We start from the raw sequence: 17,281 nt of genomic DNA, 5'->3' as shown, positions 1-17,281 counted from the left end.
GCCCCACAGTAAGCCCATGGGTGACCTCAGGCATATCATTTGTTGTCTGCATTCCCTGCCCCCTGATGATAGCTGCTGGGGAGATAATGTGACCCGACCAGAGCACTCTGAGAATAGGCAATTATAAGCATCTTCCTTTTACAGGGTAGCTAGTATAGGAGTTAGAAGGTTAGAAGGTAGGTGGGTGCTGTTTTAAGCATAAAGTAGATAAGGGCTCCAGAAGCCTTCCAATAAACCAACATGATGTGTGTTGTTTATATGCCTTCACTTCCATTACAATCTAAAAAAATTGTTTATTCCTATTATTTTTCGCCCCTGTGGCCAACTGGAATTGCTGGATGACAGAAACAAATATTCCAGTATGGAAACAGCCGTTTCATGTTGGCCATAATCTGTACTGTGTATGGTCTCAATAAAATTATTTTATATTCCTTCTGTACCCCAGGGAAAGTGTAGTTAGCACTTGTAGCACCCTCTCTTAAACAGGGACTATTGTCTAAATTTCGTTTTTGGCTGGGTCAGACCATGCTGATTGAATAATTCTTCACTTGGTCTTTCTCTACATTCAGTGGGGTAGGGGTTTCTCACTGATACCAGTAGATGTCATTGGTACCATGGGCAATAGTATGAGATTTCATAGCCAGATTGAATTATGAATAGTCATTCTACTTTCAGCCAGTAGGAGGTTCATGGCCAATGATACATGCTGGGAGAGGATATAAATATTTAGGACAGGCCTGGTAATCATTCTCTTCCCCCAGGCTGAGGCCTGGGGAGATGCTGCTGGATTGAGATCTGCTATTAGGCCTGTGAGGGTCTTAACATGTGTTTAATATGGATGTAGGCCTGAAGTGGTTCTGGAGCTGTTCTACCTGTAGATGGAGGAAGCTGTGCCCAGAAGGAGATCCAGGGGAAGATCCTTGTTGTCATAAGGGTGTGGTGATTCACTTGGAGGAGGACCACCTAAGTTACTGCCTACAGTGTCGGCTGGAGAGCTTAAAAGTTCTGGCACTGTTAAACTGTGCATGGATCTGCATCTAGGGAGACTGTAAGTGATCTGCTTGGTATCAGGGACCTCCTAACCCTCACCTCCTTGTCTTTTCTACAATAAAACTTTAAAAAAGGCAAAAGTGACTGGTGCAAAATGTTCTCCATATTAGCCATGGTCTCAGCCCTGGGGTGAAATTCTGGCCCGCCCCCTGCCTCTGGAGGTGCTATCATTCCTCCAGGGTGTCAGTGGGGTGCTACACACTTTTTCTCATTTTGAAAGGTGGCCCAGATCCTGTGCTAGCATGGTTAACAGCGACCCTCCTTCTCTTCCACCAACACAATTCATTCTGTCAGTGATCAGTCAAATGCTTGTGAGACTGATCTTTTATATGCAGTCATCTTAGTTGGAACAAGTGCGTGCCAGTGTTCAGAGTGCTGAAAGGTGGGTAGGCAATGCTTATCAAAGGCACAGCTGATCAAGAAGCATAGTATTAGTTGCACTTGGCAGAAGATCAGACACTGTGGGTTCTGTAATTTCCTATAAACACCTATAAATTGGGCTTTATCTTGGGGTGGAGCTGATAGCCAGCACAAAACAGACATAAAGATGTGCTTTTATTGCACAATGCGCCATCGGATCAGAACAGGACCATGTGCTACATGCAATTACCCCCCTAGGGATTGAACAAAGATTTTTTAATTTATGGTGATAATCCTTTAATGCAATTAAAAGTCATCCATTAAACCAACACAATGTACAACAGAACTTTTTTTTTTTTAAACAGACTAAACTCCATTTTTTTGGGTTGTGATGGACATGGTGTAAATGAAGTTCTGGTGTGCTTTCCAATGTTATTAAAAAAGGGTTTGTTGTATGCTACTAGGAGATTAAAACCTCTGGTGTTTCTGAGCCCCAGTGACATGTGATGCTGTCAGCAGACCCGCATATGCTCTGTAAATGTGTAAATGGGCTGTGTTTAGTGATTATACCAAAGCAATGCAAGTGTCAGAGCATGTGATATTGAATAGGAACAAAATATTCTTCCTCTCTGCTCCCCACCCTACTAGAGCTGCAGAAAGCCAGCTCATCATTCGTGTCACTGATTGTTTCCAACAAGCCATAAATTCAGCTCTAGCAGTAAATTACTTCATCATGTAACCACTGCAGCCTTGGGCACCATGAAGGAGCAGAATGACCCTTATTGCTCTTGTTGTATTTACATTTGTAATGATGTTGATGACAAGCTGTTGTTGTGTAATTAGGGTTTGACTTGAGGTTTTCTTTTCCATATTCAGCCATTACTAGGCCAAGAATATGCTAAGGGCTTTGTCACTGCTAAAATCCCCCCTCTCAGCACAGATCTTTGCACCCACCTTCCCTCAAATCCCCCACCAAAAAAATAAATACCCCTTGTAGCACAAATCCTCTGCCCCTAAAATTCCCCCTTCACATCTTTCCCCCACTTCAAATCCCCCCTGCCAGCACAAAGTCCCCCCTAGCACAAATCTTCTTCCCTCTATCCCTCTTCCAAAACAAATGTCACTAAATCATCACTTTTTTGCACCCTGCTCCCAAATTTCCACTCCTAGAAGAATACTTACATCTTGCTGCCTCAAAATCCCCCTTCTAACACAAATCCTCTCCCACTAATATCCTTGTGATGCCCTCCCCCCACTTCACATGATATTACAGTGCCCAGGGCAGCCGCTCCCTTCTGCCCACCCCTTGTCCGGGCTCTGGTCAATGGAAATCTTCCAGTGGGGACCCTGTTCTATTGACAACTGTGTAGGAAGAGATTTTATTTAATTTGGAGATATTTCCTATCTCTTCCTGTTGTGGCTCTAGGGCAGGAACTAAAGGAGAATCTACCCAGTGGCACACACACATCAACTAAAATATTACTAAGGTTTAAACCATTCCCTTTGTGGTAAAAAACCCCACTATACTCTTGTGCTAATAAGCGCCCTTTCAGCATAATGGTATAATGCATCTTTAAATAACCCATGTCTCCCCTCTTCCCCAGTAAAAAGACATAGTCACCTCTCTGATTTTGTTAGCTCCATGGCTCATATCAACTGCCCTTCCTCCCCGCCGGGAGCCACCTTTATTCATATAAACAATGGAAATCACAAACAGGAAACCCTGCCTCCAACAGCCAATCACCTCCAACACAGGATGTGACAACACAGGATGTGACTTTCAACACAGGAAAAATGTATTTATACAACCAATACAACAACCAATGAACAATGACTACCATTCCTGCTGATGAGAGATTATCTGCAGGTGTATGTCATAGCACCCCAAAATATGTTGATCAGGCGTATAGGGGTGACACGAGTGCACATCCGCTAAACCGATAATGTGTTTTGCAGAGTGATATCCTCACTCTGAAAACACCTCTCTCCAACCTCAGGTACTACCTAACGCAGTGGTCATCAACCCTGTCCTCAGGGCTCACTAACAGGCCAGGTTTTATGTATTACCTTGGGGAGATGCAGACTAGAATACTGCAATCACTGAGCAGCAAATGATATCACCTGTGATGTATTTCAGTTATCTTGCAAACCTGGCCTGTTCATGGGCCCTAAGGACAGGGTTGATGACCACTGACCTAACGGATCTCAACCAGAGTCAGTCTGCCCCAGTCAGCTCTTTATAGCCCTTTCACACCGAGCCACGTTTTACCGTCGGATTACCGATGCATTTCGGCATTTTAAAACCCCGCTAGCGGTCGAGAAAAGGGTTAAAACTGCCCGCAATGATCCGCAACAGCGCCGGTGGTATAGCCATGCTGCCCCATTGATTTCAACGGGGAGCAGCGGTGGAGGAGCGGTAAACGCACAGCTTCTTCCCAGCTCCAAAGAAGCTGCTGGCAGAACTTTTCCTGACATCCTGCCAGCTCACCACTCCAGTGTGAAAGCCGTCAGTAGTGGACAATGGAGACAATAGAGCAGCTGTTTGAGGGCAGATTGCAGGCGCTATTTTTAATGCCCTCAGTGTGAAAGGGGTCTTAGAGTGGGTTGCTGGAGACAAACACTGGGAGACACTATGATAACACATATTAAATACATCTTCATAAAATTTCCACAACACTTTCCATATCCAAAACTGCAAAAAAAAAAGTCTTTGGTTTATATTAACATAAAGCACAGATAGATCACAGAATACTTTCATTTGTTGCCAGGAACTGCTTTATCAATTGGAATATAAAAAGGCTTCAATGAATGCACCAACTCCACCATGTATTAGGCAGCTACCCAGTTTCCCCGAAAATAAGACCTAGCGTGATTGTCGGTGATGGCTGCAATATAAGCCCTACCCCCCAAATAAGCCCTACTCTGAAAATAAGATCTACAAGGACTTTAACTAGGGCTTATTGGGGGGGGGGGGGGTAGGGCTTATATTGCAGCCATCCCCGACAATCAGGCTAGGTCTTATTTTTGGGGAAACAGAGTAATCTTTAACAGAATTGGCCATACAGGTGTATAGCAACATTTTACAAGTCTGATTAATATGAAAGCCGAACTTAATAATGTGGAAAACAGTAACAGTGATTATGGATGAATGTATGTATACACAGATAAGGTCATTCTGCAATTTAATATTTGTGATCATTATATAGGGTATTGAATGACCACAGGCATTATTTATTTCTAAAGGAAACTACATCAATAATAACAGATTACATTTACAAAGGACCTAATTTTCCACAATAAGGAGCCTATGTAAATTCATTTTTAGATTTAAAGACATATCATTTGTAGTATATAGAATTTTTGGTCCTTTAGTGTTTTCAAAGTCTTACCCAATACTTATATCTGCATATACAGTATATGATTTATGAACTTATTCTTTCTTTTGTGCTTCTTCCAGGAGAGGAAAATAGTGGCCTATAAAGATGTTAATCACTCTAAAGATGTTTGGATAAGCACACTGACATCTGACTTGATGCCAAGAATATAATATAAGGCTCCTCAACAGTATGGAGAAATGGTGATTAATCCTATTAGAGCATGGAATCCATTTTAGATCTTGAAGACATGTCTGTATATTCTGCAGCTTTCAAGCTCTCCTTAGCATTGCCGAATGTGACAGCTGACAGACTGCTCAGTGTACATTACTCACCAATGGAGAACATTGACACAATGCTGGAATCTGAAACTGACACTAGTAATCTGTTATCTGCAAGGGGAAGAAACACAACTGCCCCCGAGCTTGGCACCTGGCCAGGAGATACTTCTGCCAGTGTCAGTTTTCATACCTCCGAACACCAAGAAGTTTCACCTACCTCCTTAGAACATGAAGTCACTTTTGGGTCTCGAAACATTCGCGTAATCAAGCATAAGCCCAGTGCAATTACATTCACTGACATCCCTCTTGATTCAATTTCGGATACAATTCTAAGTGATACTTTGGACAATGATACCTCAGAGGACAAAGATAGTGATGATGGTAGTGAAGAAGATCAGGAGGATGAAGGCGATGATGTTTTTACAGATTTGCCTCCTTGCAAATACACATTTACTGGAATTAAAAGGAGGAGTTCTCATCCCAGAAGATTAAATGGCAAAACGATTGGTGATTCCAAGGGTCTGGTTCAATTGATACCCAAGAAACAGTGGAATAATGGCATTATCCTGGATGCTGAAGAAAGGAAGAGCTTCATGGTAAGCTTTTACCACCCATTACACCAGTTTATAATTTTAAAGTGAGGTGGGTTACAGTAGCCAAAAAATGCCTCCTCTGTAGATACATTCCAAGTGTCTGTTTCCTTTCAAATCCCAAAAACATGACATGCTTATTTGTTACAGGGCTCCTGCACATAGCTGTAATGTACAACTCAAAGGGGTATAAAGTAAAATATGGCAGTTGTTTTGGCACCTGGCAGCCACAGCTGCAGTGTAATTTTGCCCTTAAGAATGCATTTAAGAAAAATGCTGTGCATGCCTACTGTATGTATCCATTGGCACAGGCACTTGTGCACTCCTATGGGTGTTTTTTTCAAAAAGTAACATTTTATTAACAATATGAGATAAAGGGAAAAATGGAGGGTGAAGGATTATTGTCGTGCTAACACAACTCAATCAAAAATTAGTTAAAATGGTAAATTTTATTACAAAAAAATCAAATACATGTAAAGCACACATAAATTGCTAATCAAAATTAAACATTAAAAGAGGAGCACATAAGATTTCCTAATGGTCAAGTTGGTAAAGGCCTGTGTGTATTTTCGGGTCAGGTCTTCCCTACATGTTTTTCCAAGACATTGGCTTCCTCAGGGTAATAGGATGTGACCAGTATAGGGAAATAGCTCCCAATTTGCCCAGCTGGCAATGTCGGCAAGGGATCCGCCAGAAGGGTGGCGACCTACCACCTACGTTGTGTGGCTGTAGGGGGCAAGAGGCGGCCAATAAAAAACAAGATTAAATCTAGAAGAAATTTGAAACAGGGGCGCTGAAAGAGCCAGAGTTGGTCCAATCAGTCAGGGACAGATTGGAATGATTGATGTGACTGGGTTAGAACAGCAATCAAAGGTAATGGATGATGGATGTATCTAGGCTTCAGGAAATTAATCAAATAAATGATAGGCAATATATATAGAGGAGTGCCTGGGCTGAAAGCCAGATCACTACAAAACTATCCAAATAAAGGATCTTGGTGTGAAAAAAACCCCTTGCTGGTTCCAGGGGCACTGTTACCATAAATTTTTCTCACACCATTTTAACACATTTTTGATTGAGTTGTGTTGGCACCACAATAATCCTTCCCCCTGTGTTTTTCCCTATCTCAAATAATTACTGGGATGAGGTGCCTTATTTAACACAGACATAGCCGCCACTTTTTGCAATTGTCATTTTATTAACAATGATACCAACATTCTGCCCCATCCACATCATAGTGTTGTCCCTAGAGTAGCTGTGGGAAAAAAAAAACACTTTGTAAGCACTTCAAGAGTGGGCATATTTGTTGGATTTGAGATCTGCTGATCTATAGAGAGTTGCAAAGTCAATTAGTGCTTTGCAGTTACAGGGCAGAAGAACTGGTTTGTTTTATTTCTCCCCTCTCTAGCTCTACATACAGTATATTACCAAAAATATTGTGACGCCTGTCTTTACACGCACATGAACTTTAATGGCCTCCCAGTCTTAGTCCGATGGGTTCAATATTGAGTTGGCCCACCCTTTGCAGCTATAACAGCTTCAACTCTTCTAAGAATGCTGTCCACAAGGTTTAGGAGCGTGTCTATGGAAATGATTGACCATTCTTCCAGAAGCGCATTTGTGAGGTCAGGCACTGCTGTTAGATGAGAAGGCCTGGCTCACAGTCTCTGCTCTAATTAATTTCAAAGTAGTTCTATCAGGTTGAGGTCAGGGATCTGTGCAGGCCAGTCATGTTTCTCCACCCCAAATTCGCTCATCCATGTCTTTATGCATCTTGCTTTGTGCACTGGCACAAATCATTTGGTGGAGGGGGGATTATGGTGTGGGGTTGTTTTTCAGAGGTTGGGCTTAGTCTCTTAGTTCTAGTGAAGGGAACTCTTAAGGCAACAGCATAACAAGGACGTGCGACGTTGTACCCAAACTAAATTGATGTCCTCTTTTTCCCACAAATAGAGCTTTCTTTTGGTGGTATTTGATTGCCTCTGCGGTTTTTATTTTTTGCGCTATAAACAAAAAAAAGTGACTATTTTGAATAAAATGAAATATTTTTTACTTTTTGCTATAATAAATATATTAACATTTTTTTTTCCCTCAGTTTAGGCCGATATGTATTCTTCTACATATTTTTGGTAAAAATAAATCGCAATAAGCGTAGATTGATTGGTTTGCTCAAAATGTATAGCGTCTACAAAATAGGGGATCGTTTTATGGCATTTTTATTATTATTTTTTATTTGTAATGGCAGCGATCTGTGATTTTTATCAGAACTGCGACATTATGGTGGACACATCATACATTTTTGACAGTATTTTGGGACCACTGTGAATTATACAGGAATCAGTGCTATAAAAATGCATTGATTACTGTATAAATGACACTGACAGTGAAGGGGTTAACCACTAGGTGGTGGTGAAGGGGTTAAGTGTGTCCTAGGGAGTGATTCTAACAGTGGGGGGAGGGGCTTCAACACACATGACAGCAATCACTGTTCTCGCTGACAGAGAGCAGTGATCTCTGTCATGACGCATGTTTACAAAAGCATCTTCCCATTCTTCCTCTACGTGACACGATCGAGGGCACCCGACAGACATCACGCACGCGCCTGCAGTGGCGCGCACACGCTCGCAACACCACTTCTTAAAGGGGGCGTACCTGTATGCCCTTTTGCCTACCAGTGCCATTCTGCCGATGTAAATCAGCGTGCGCTGGTCAGCAAGTGGTTAATTCTCCCAAATTTGTAAGAACAGTTTGGGAATGGCCCCTATCTGTTCCAACATTGACATTGACTGACCTGCACAGAATGCTGACCTCAACCCGATAGAACATATTTGAGATGAATTAGAGTGGAGATTGTGAGCCAGGCTAGTGGCACACTGGAGCGATGCACTGGCAGGGCGTCAGAAAAAGTCCTACCAGCAGCTTCTTTGGAGCGGTGAAGGAGCGGTGAACTCACCACTCCACCCCTGCTCCCCATTGAAATTAATGGGGCAGCGCTGCAATACTGTCGGCAAAATGCCGCTCTGGCTGTGTTTTGCAGGCGGATTTAATCCCTTTTTTGGCCACTAGCGGGTGTTAAAACTGCTCCCCTAGTGGCCGAATAGTGCCGCTAAAATGATGGCAAAGCGGTTCTAAAAATAGCGCCGCTTTACCACTGACGCCTGTGGTGGCTCAATGTGAAAGGGGTCTTAGCCCTTATAGAGATTCCATCAGAATGTGTCCTATCGGACCGTTTTGTTGGATATTCCGACTGTGTGTGGTATGCATCGGACTGTTTCCGTCGGAATATCCATCTGACCAAATTTTCCAACTTGCTGGAAATATTTTCCGACAAATTGCTCTGATCGGACATACTCCGATCATGTTTAGAGAATTCCGATCGGAGAAAGTGCCACGCATGCTCAGATCAAATTCCTACATCAAAGCTATTGGCTACTAGCCTGAACGTAGTCCCATCGTAACGAAATTACGTCATCACGTTCTGAAAGATCGGATTTTCCGACAACTTTGTCTGACCGTGTGTATGCAACAGTTTCGGACAAGATCCGTCGGACAAGATCCGTCGGACAAAATCCGACGGATTTGGTTGTCGGAATCTCCGACCGTGTGTACAAGGGCTTAGAGTGGTCGTTGAACTTACACTGTGAGGCTAGTGAACATTTTTCATACTGGTGTTTCATTTTTCTGTTATCCACGCCTTAGTGCTATTTTTGCAGACACAGAAAATTGGAATTTTGACAGACTACAAAATACTGTTTAAATTGTATAAAAATATTTGTAAGATGGGTGTTATGATATGGTGTCTGTGTGCCAAGAAAGGAAAAAAATTAACTGACATATTTAAGCTTTTGGTATTATATATCTCGTGCCTCAGGGGGCTCCCATGTTTTGATTAACTTACAAGAAACAGCAAGGTTTGTTTAATCTGAATTCAAAAGATGACTGATGGCTTTCATGGCTCCAGTGTCTTGGCTCTTGCAAAAAAACAGAACATATACTGTATTGCTTTTTAGTAGATCAGCGGCTTTACTGAATATAATTGGCAAGAGATCTATTGAGCTGAAAATCCAGTAGATATAGGTGTATCATTTTTGACTATTTTCTGAGCAGTGGAATTCGATGGCCGCATATGCTGGGGACTGAGATGACAAATCTCATGACGATAAGTGATGGGTGAAGACTCGGGCAGACATCTATCAGTAGGGTATGGAGTGTATGGGCATCCATACCATGAGATCTTCTGAAGTGTCCGTGACCGTGACACTATTTTGGTAACAAAAAATTTGAAGAACTATTGTAAGAACTAGAAGCTGGGGGAGAATAAACGATAAAACTGGAAAAAAACCTCAAACACATCATTCAAATTATAATTTAGAAATCTGACAACTCAACAATTTTAAGTGTGTGGACTTTAGAATATCAGGATTGTCAAAAAAATGGATTTCGTCACTGGAATTATAGTGCTGATATTTTTTGGCACAGTGAATCCAGATGAAAGGGAACTGAGCATGAAAACAATGGATTTTAGAGAGACTAGTGTTAAAGTGGTTTAAAAGGCCAAAGGTTTTTTACCTGCATGCAGGTAAAAACACCTTCTGTGTGCTGCTCCCCCCTGCCCCACAGCCCCCCTAATATTCACCTGAGCCCCCTCTTGTCCCTCCCTCTTCTCACTGACTGAGACAGCAGCGGGCGCCATTTGCTCAAACTGTTGTCAATCACAGCCAGTGAACCAATAAGGAGAGAGGGGGCCACAGCTCGCTGTGTCTTATAGACGCATAGACCAGGGTCTGGAGCAAGCATGCACCAGTGCCCCCATAGCAAGCGGCTTGCTGTTGGGGACACTGGTCAGTGAGGAAGATCCTGGAGGGTCGGCAGGGAACCCAAGAACAGGAGGATCGGGGCTGCTCTGTTCAAAACCTCTGCACAGAGAAGGTAAGTATAACATGTTTATTATTTTTTTTTTTTTTTTAAAGCCAAACCTTTAATACCACTTTAACCTGACGATAGATGCTGGGTGATCACATTTTTTAAAAATGGCCTACCTCATCTGCACAAATGATTGAAGAATTTTCAGTGCTGTGGAATTGTATTTTCACAGCGGGACTACTCTGCTGTCAGAATAAGCTGATCATTGGAAGCAGCCACTGATGCAGAAAAAAAGTGGATTGGGCAGAGAAAAAAATTGATTTTCCCATCCACACTCGTGCGTAAACTTCTGTTAAACAGGGAGGGCCACACACACACCAATAAAAATTTGGCTGGTTCAAATTAGGCTGTACTCGGCCTAAAAACTTTTAAGCTACATTATATTTTATATTATTCTTGTATTTTATATACTTTAAATTAACGTTGTATTAAACTTTCATGTTCATGGTGAGCATTAAATCAATGAGCTACTAGGTGGTATGTAACAATTTGTGAGGTCTTACAACATACAATTTCTTTATACTGGGTTCCTGCCATCATGCAAGTACATACAGTACTTATTGATATATTTTAGCCTTACTTTATTTCACTACAAAACGTTTCAGTCATAGTCATGGTAATCATAAAAATATTCTATTTTAAACCCATAAAGTTTTAAGCCCCATACACACTATCAGTTTTTCTGCTGAGTTTTTCCTTCAGATTCACCAAAACCATATAATATGAGGTCAAACCTTAGGATTTTCAATTTGTATGCAATCTGGCAGGCCCTTGCACTACATGGTTTTGGTAAACCTGATGTGTGTATGGGGCTTTAGGGATGCAATGATTTCTGCTTGAGGAAGTCTGTTCTAATTTCACAGGTACAGCCCCAATACAGAACATGCAGGAGTTATCTGTTGGTAATTTGGCAGATAAATTCTCCATTTGTTATTTACAATTAAGACTTAATTGTTTGCTATAGGACAGGGATATGTAATTAGTAGACCTCCAGCTGTTGCAAAACTACAAGTCCCATCATGCCTCTGTCTCTGGGTGTCATGCTTGTGGCTGTCAGAGTCTTGCTATGCCTCATGGGAACTGTAGTTCTGCAACAGCTGGAGGCCCACTAATTGCATATTCCTGCTATAGAAAAACACAGGCTGTTCCTATTTCAGATATTTTGATAAAAGTTACGTAGCATGCTCTGGCAGATGGCAGATGGTCAAGGATTTTCCTTTCCTTGGTTCTGATGAGCCAGAGCCGCTAGGAAAATTAGTATATTAAAGAGGAAGTAAACCCTGATGAGTTTACTTCCTCTTTTATTCCCTGCAAAGGTAAAGCATAATGGACTACTATGCATCGCATAGTAGCCCATTATGTGTCACTTACCTGACACAGGAGCCAGCGAAGTCGCCGCTGTCCCCTGTAGTCCGCCGCATCCATCTTGCTGGTGGCGTCTCGCAGCTCCGCCGCTGTCATTCGGCGAAGCCGCGATGACGTCACTCCCGCGCATGCGCACGGGAGTCGACAAATGGTCGACAAGTCGACAAGAATGGAGCTGCCGCGCTCAGTGCGCCTGTGCGCCGATGTCTACGGCGCATGCGCCGTAGACAGCGGTGCCCGTTTTCGGGCAAATATCTCCTAAACCATATAGGTTTAGGAGATATTGCTTGGACCTACAGGTAAGCCTTAATCTAGGCTTACCTGTAGGTCAAAGTGGTTTGTAAGGGTTTACAACCACTTTAAATGTTTGGATTATATTATATGCTTGCAATATAGATATTACCTATTGTAATCTGTTTTCTTCCAGTCTTTCCTCACTGTATCTAAAGATGTATAACCAAATATAATAAGATAATCCAACCTATCCACTGCAAGCATTACAGAACTATAAAGCCCCGTACACACGAGCGGACTTTTCAACATCCAAAGTCTGACGGAATGATTCCGGCAGACTATTCGATCGTGTGTGGGCTGCAACGGACTTTTGATTCGCAAAAGTCTGACAGACTTTAGAAATGGAACATGCTTCAAATTTTTCCGCCAGAACTCTGCCGGACCCAGTTCCTACCGAAAAATTCGCTCATGTGTATGCTATTCCGACGGACTAAAACCGACGCTAGGGCAGCTATTGGCTACTGGCTATGAACTTCCTTATTCGAGTCCAGTCGTACGTCACCACGTTCGAATCCGTCGGAGTTTGGTGTGATTGTGTGTGGCCAAGTCCGCTCATTCGGAAAGTCCGTCAGAACTCTGTCAGAACTCCGGCAGAACTCCTTCGAAAGTCTGTCGGACATAAGTCTGGTCGTGTGTACGCGGCATTAGAGAGTAATTTCCTAGACTAGAGCTATCACCCCATGAATGGTACTGCAATATTAATTTAGAGGAACTGTTGCCAAGACAAAAAACATTCAGTATTATTCAATATTATAATAATGTATTTGTCCTCTGTATTTTTTAATTGAAATCATTTTTATATAAGAAAATAAATACTCAGCAAACTGGAGCATGGGTATATGTAATTACATTCCAGTTCACAAAAGGCAATCCAATATTACAATAATGTGGTTAACAACCCAATTAACTATTGTCTTGCATTGATATGTATTTTTCTGATAAGGTATAATGTGTATACAGTACATATACCCTCAACATGAAATCATTTTGCTGTCTTTGTACTATTGGGGAAATTTCCTTTCACTTCCAGAGGTGCAACAGGTAGTTACAAACAATTATGTGGGAGTCCCCTCTTAGCCCTTGTACACACGGTCGGAGATTCCGACAACCAAATCCGTCGGATTTTGTCAGACGGATTTTGTCCGAAACTGTTGCATACACACGGTGAGACAAAGTTGACGGAAAATCCGACGTGATGACGTTATTTCGTTACGACGGGACTACGTTGACGCTAGTAGCCAATAGCTTTGGTGTAGGAATTTGATCTGAGCATGTGTGGCACTTTGTCCGATCGGAATTCTCTACACATGATCGGAGCATTTTGTCGGAAAATTTTACCAACAAGTTGGAAAACTTGGTCCATCGGATACTCAGACGGAAACAGTCCGATGGAGACCACACACAGTCGGAATATCCGACAAAACGGTCCGATCGGACACATTCCGTCGTGCACAAGGGCTTAGACAGTTGTCCCTAGAAAAGGTGTCTTCATTGAAAGATTTATTTTTCCTCTTTTTCTGGGAGCATCTCTAAAATTTTGTTTTGCTTAGAAATACATTTTAACACTAGGTAAGATCTCTCTTTGCTCTGAAAACAGTCTAAATAAATTAGAATTTCGTCAGACCTGGCTACATTTTTCCAATCTTCAGCTGTCCAGTTTTGGTGAGTGTTAAGAATTAGAACATCTACTGGTGGCATAGTGGTCCATGAACCTGAAGGCTGCAGTTTAATTGTCAACCATCAGGAGTCTCCAAGCTGTCTACCGACACAGGAGTTGCCAGAGAAAATTTGAAAGAATATAGGCGCCATGACTGGACACCCCAATGAACTTGTTCATTTGCAGCTACTGCAGTGTCCTGGTCATACAACATGACCAATATTGGAATTGAATTATCCCGAGCTGATGGTTAAGCATACACTTATCTTATGTGGTGCCTTATACTTATTTAAATAAGGATGTCTATATGCAAGTGTTGTGGTCATTTGAAATGTACTACTTATCGCTTTTTCTATTCTCTGCTGATGATTATTAAATTGCTGACATGCAAAAATCTTATTTTTTGTGATACCGGACTATATTCTATTATATTTTTCTCTCTAATAAAAAAACTGTTTGGGCAGCACAATGGTGTAGTGCAGTGATGGCGAACCTTGGCACCCCAGATGTTTTGGAACTACATTTCCCATGGTGCTCCACTACACTGCAGAGTGCCAGAGCATCATGGGAAATGTAGTTCCAAAACATCTGGGGTGCCAAGGTTCGCCATCACTGGTGTAGTGGGTAGCACGCTCGCCTAGCAGTAAAAAGGGTTGCTGGTTTGAATCCCAACCCGACTCTACCTGCCTGGAGTTTGCATGTTCTCCTTGTGCCTGTGTGGGTTTCCTTCGGGTACTTCGGTTACCTACCACACTCCAAGGACATGCTGGTAGGTTAATTGGCTTCTTTCCAAAAATTGGCCCTAGTATATGAATGTGAGTTGGGGACCTTGGATTGTAAGCTCCTTGAGGATAGGGACTGATGTGAGTGTGCGATATATGTGTGGAGCACTACATAAACTGATGGCGCTATATGGGTACCTTCAATAAATAGGGATAATTGTAGACACGCACTCGCTCAGGTTGAACTGGATTGACTGGTGTCTTTATTCAACCTTACTAACTATGTAACTATATTTTTAAAAAAGGAGTCTCCAAGCAGTGAGCAGCTTCCAGGAATTAGTTTGCACCTCCCGCCAAACCTGCTACTTGTTCCTTACCTGCCTTAAACAGCCTCTGCTGAATACACTTGTACTGCTGTCTGGTCCAGCACCCCATACCTTGTACCCCTGCCTATCCCTGCTTTACATGATTTAACCTTCTTCTATGTATATAGTTAATTCGTTTTACTTTTCACATGTGCCCACCGGGCTCAAATGGATGCTGTATATAAGTGTTATTATCACTTGTGTGTTCTGTTCTTAACAAATTGTATTGTTTAATTTTAATTTGAGTCTGGGTTTCTCTGTGTAGCTCCACATACCTGGTCATACTAGCACTGCAGGATACAAGCACATGGCAATCTGACATAACAATGAGACCATAATGACCAGACTGGCTACCCAGGGGATCGTTGGGTTATATTCACATGCTATATTGCTGTAGAACATTAAGTCAAGTTCTGCTAATAATGGAGGAAAGGGAATATTGCCACCAAGTATTGCAGAATCAAACTAGTGAGCATTAGCTGGAACACATTCATGTGGCTCAATCTTTTGCTGGTCAGGGCTGTATTACATTTGGTGACATGCAGCCGATGATTCTGATCTATTCTGACTGGCTTTGTCTGATAAATGTAGTATGATTTTTTCCCTCCCTTTAGGGTGTCTCAGTCTGTGTCTTGTCTTTGGTGTGCTTACTGGAGAATAATAAACCCTGTTTCTATGAACACTATTTTGTATGTTCTTGAGAGGACCTGCTGGACTGTATTAATGTGGTACATCCTCTAGTTAGGGTGAGAGAAGATTCTGGACAGCTGCACTCCAAAAGATTAGCCTTTATTCATAAAAATGGATGATATCAAAAATACATGCCACAGCAGAACACAGTATAAAGGGACTGACGCGTTTCACACTATAAAACAGTGCTTAATCGTGGCTATGAGCTGTCCAGAATCTTCTCTCACCCTTACTGCTATATGCATTGCCAGCACCTGCTACTTCAATTCTGAGGAGAGGTACATTTCTAATTGATCCACTTGGAACAGTGATTTCCCTTTGCATTCTCTAGTTAAATAGGGGAATTATAAGTTGACGCTCTACCTGCTGCCCAACCTAATTTTCAGGGTTAGTGCTGAGCGTCTCACCACTACTAATGCCGCGTACACACGTAGCCGTCTATCCGACGGACTTAGTCTGGCGGACTTCCCGCCAGACTGTCCATCGGACTTTCCGAACGGGCTACTTGCCCACACACGGCACTTTTTCAGCGGACTAATACGGCGTACTCATTCACATAGGGTGGGGGCCGGTATCCGGGAGCCCCCTTATTAAAGAGGGATCCCGGATTCCGATAAGCCCCCCGCCCGCAGACCCCGACAACCAACGGCCAGGGTTGTCGGGAAGAGGCCCTTGTCCTCATCAACATGGGTACAAGGTGCTTTGGGGTGGGGGGGCCGCGCGGCCCCCTCTTCCCCAAGGCACCCCCCATGTTGAGGGCACGTGGCCTGGTACAGCTCAGGAGGGGGGCCGCTCCCTCGCCCCCCCTTTCCTGGCCGGCCGGGTAGCGTGCTCGGACAAGGGTCTGTTGTGGACCTTGGGGGGACCCCCACGCCGATTTTTTTCGGCATTGGGGTTCCCCTTTAAGTCCATACCAGGTGGTGGGGCCAGTGACGTCTCCTTCACGGGCCCCGCCTACCTGGAGACCCGCTCGAAATGAGCGGACTTTTCTCCGGGCGGGAAAAGTCTGTTCATTTCAAAAGTACGGCGGACTGGCATACACACGGCCGGATTGTCCGCCAAAATGCAAGTGAGGCGGGAAGATTGGAGTGCAAAACTACTTTCTAAGTCCGCCGTACTTTCGGGTCAAAACAGTATGCCGGAGGCTACACACAGGGGGATTGTCCGGCGGACTTGAGTTTGCCGTACTTTTCCACCCGCTTGTTTGATCGTGTGTACGCGGCATAAGTCTCTGTTCTGGCTGGCCTGCTGCTCTTGTTGCACCCAAGCCTAGTTGGGCAGCTTTTCTGGAACCCATATGTTATCACTGCAACTCTTTGTGTGTTAGCAGACCTGGGTCAGGTAACTAGTGTCTTGGAAAGACCTAAGTAGCCACGAACTTGCACAGGTTTTAGAAACCTAGCATTCTACCTGGAAGTGGAGTGTCTGTATGTAAAAATTCCAGTGCTGAATCTTCTTTGATTCATGGTACCCCAGCACTGGGATATTTGCTAATGATGGACTTGGGGAATCAAGTTCCGCATGTCTTAATAAATCCAGTCAGCAACATGTTGCTAATTCCCAGTGGTAGGGGACTTGGCCATTTACCAGATCCCTGAGGTAGGGCACCT

General features: G+C 43.1%; 1 protein-coding gene across 2 annotated transcripts in view; it reads left to right on the top strand.

The window, feature by feature from the left end:
* Nucleotides 1-17,281, top strand: part of STARD13 (StAR related lipid transfer domain containing 13) — a 427,146-nt gene that overhangs the window by 17,077 nt on the left and 392,788 nt on the right. For both annotated transcript variants that reach the window (XM_077484116.1, XM_077484117.1), the window contains exon 2: nt 4,868-5,661. In XM_077484116.1, coding sequence (XP_077340242.1) covers nt 5,008-5,661 — 654 coding nt within the window. In that variant the 5' untranslated portion in view covers nt 4,868-5,007. The remainder of the gene's footprint in view (nt 1-4,867; nt 5,662-17,281) is intronic.

The sequence above is a fragment of the Lithobates pipiens genome, unplaced genomic scaffold (assembly GCF_037356315.1).
Source record: "Lithobates pipiens isolate NorthernLeopardFrog02 unplaced genomic scaffold, aLitPip1_a1.2 Scaffold_16, whole genome shotgun sequence".
Classification (NCBI taxonomy): Eukaryota; Metazoa; Chordata; class Amphibia; order Anura; family Ranidae; genus Lithobates; species Lithobates pipiens.
The sequence above is the reverse complement of the archived record's forward strand: the minus strand, read 5'-3'. Positions and strand labels throughout refer to the sequence as shown.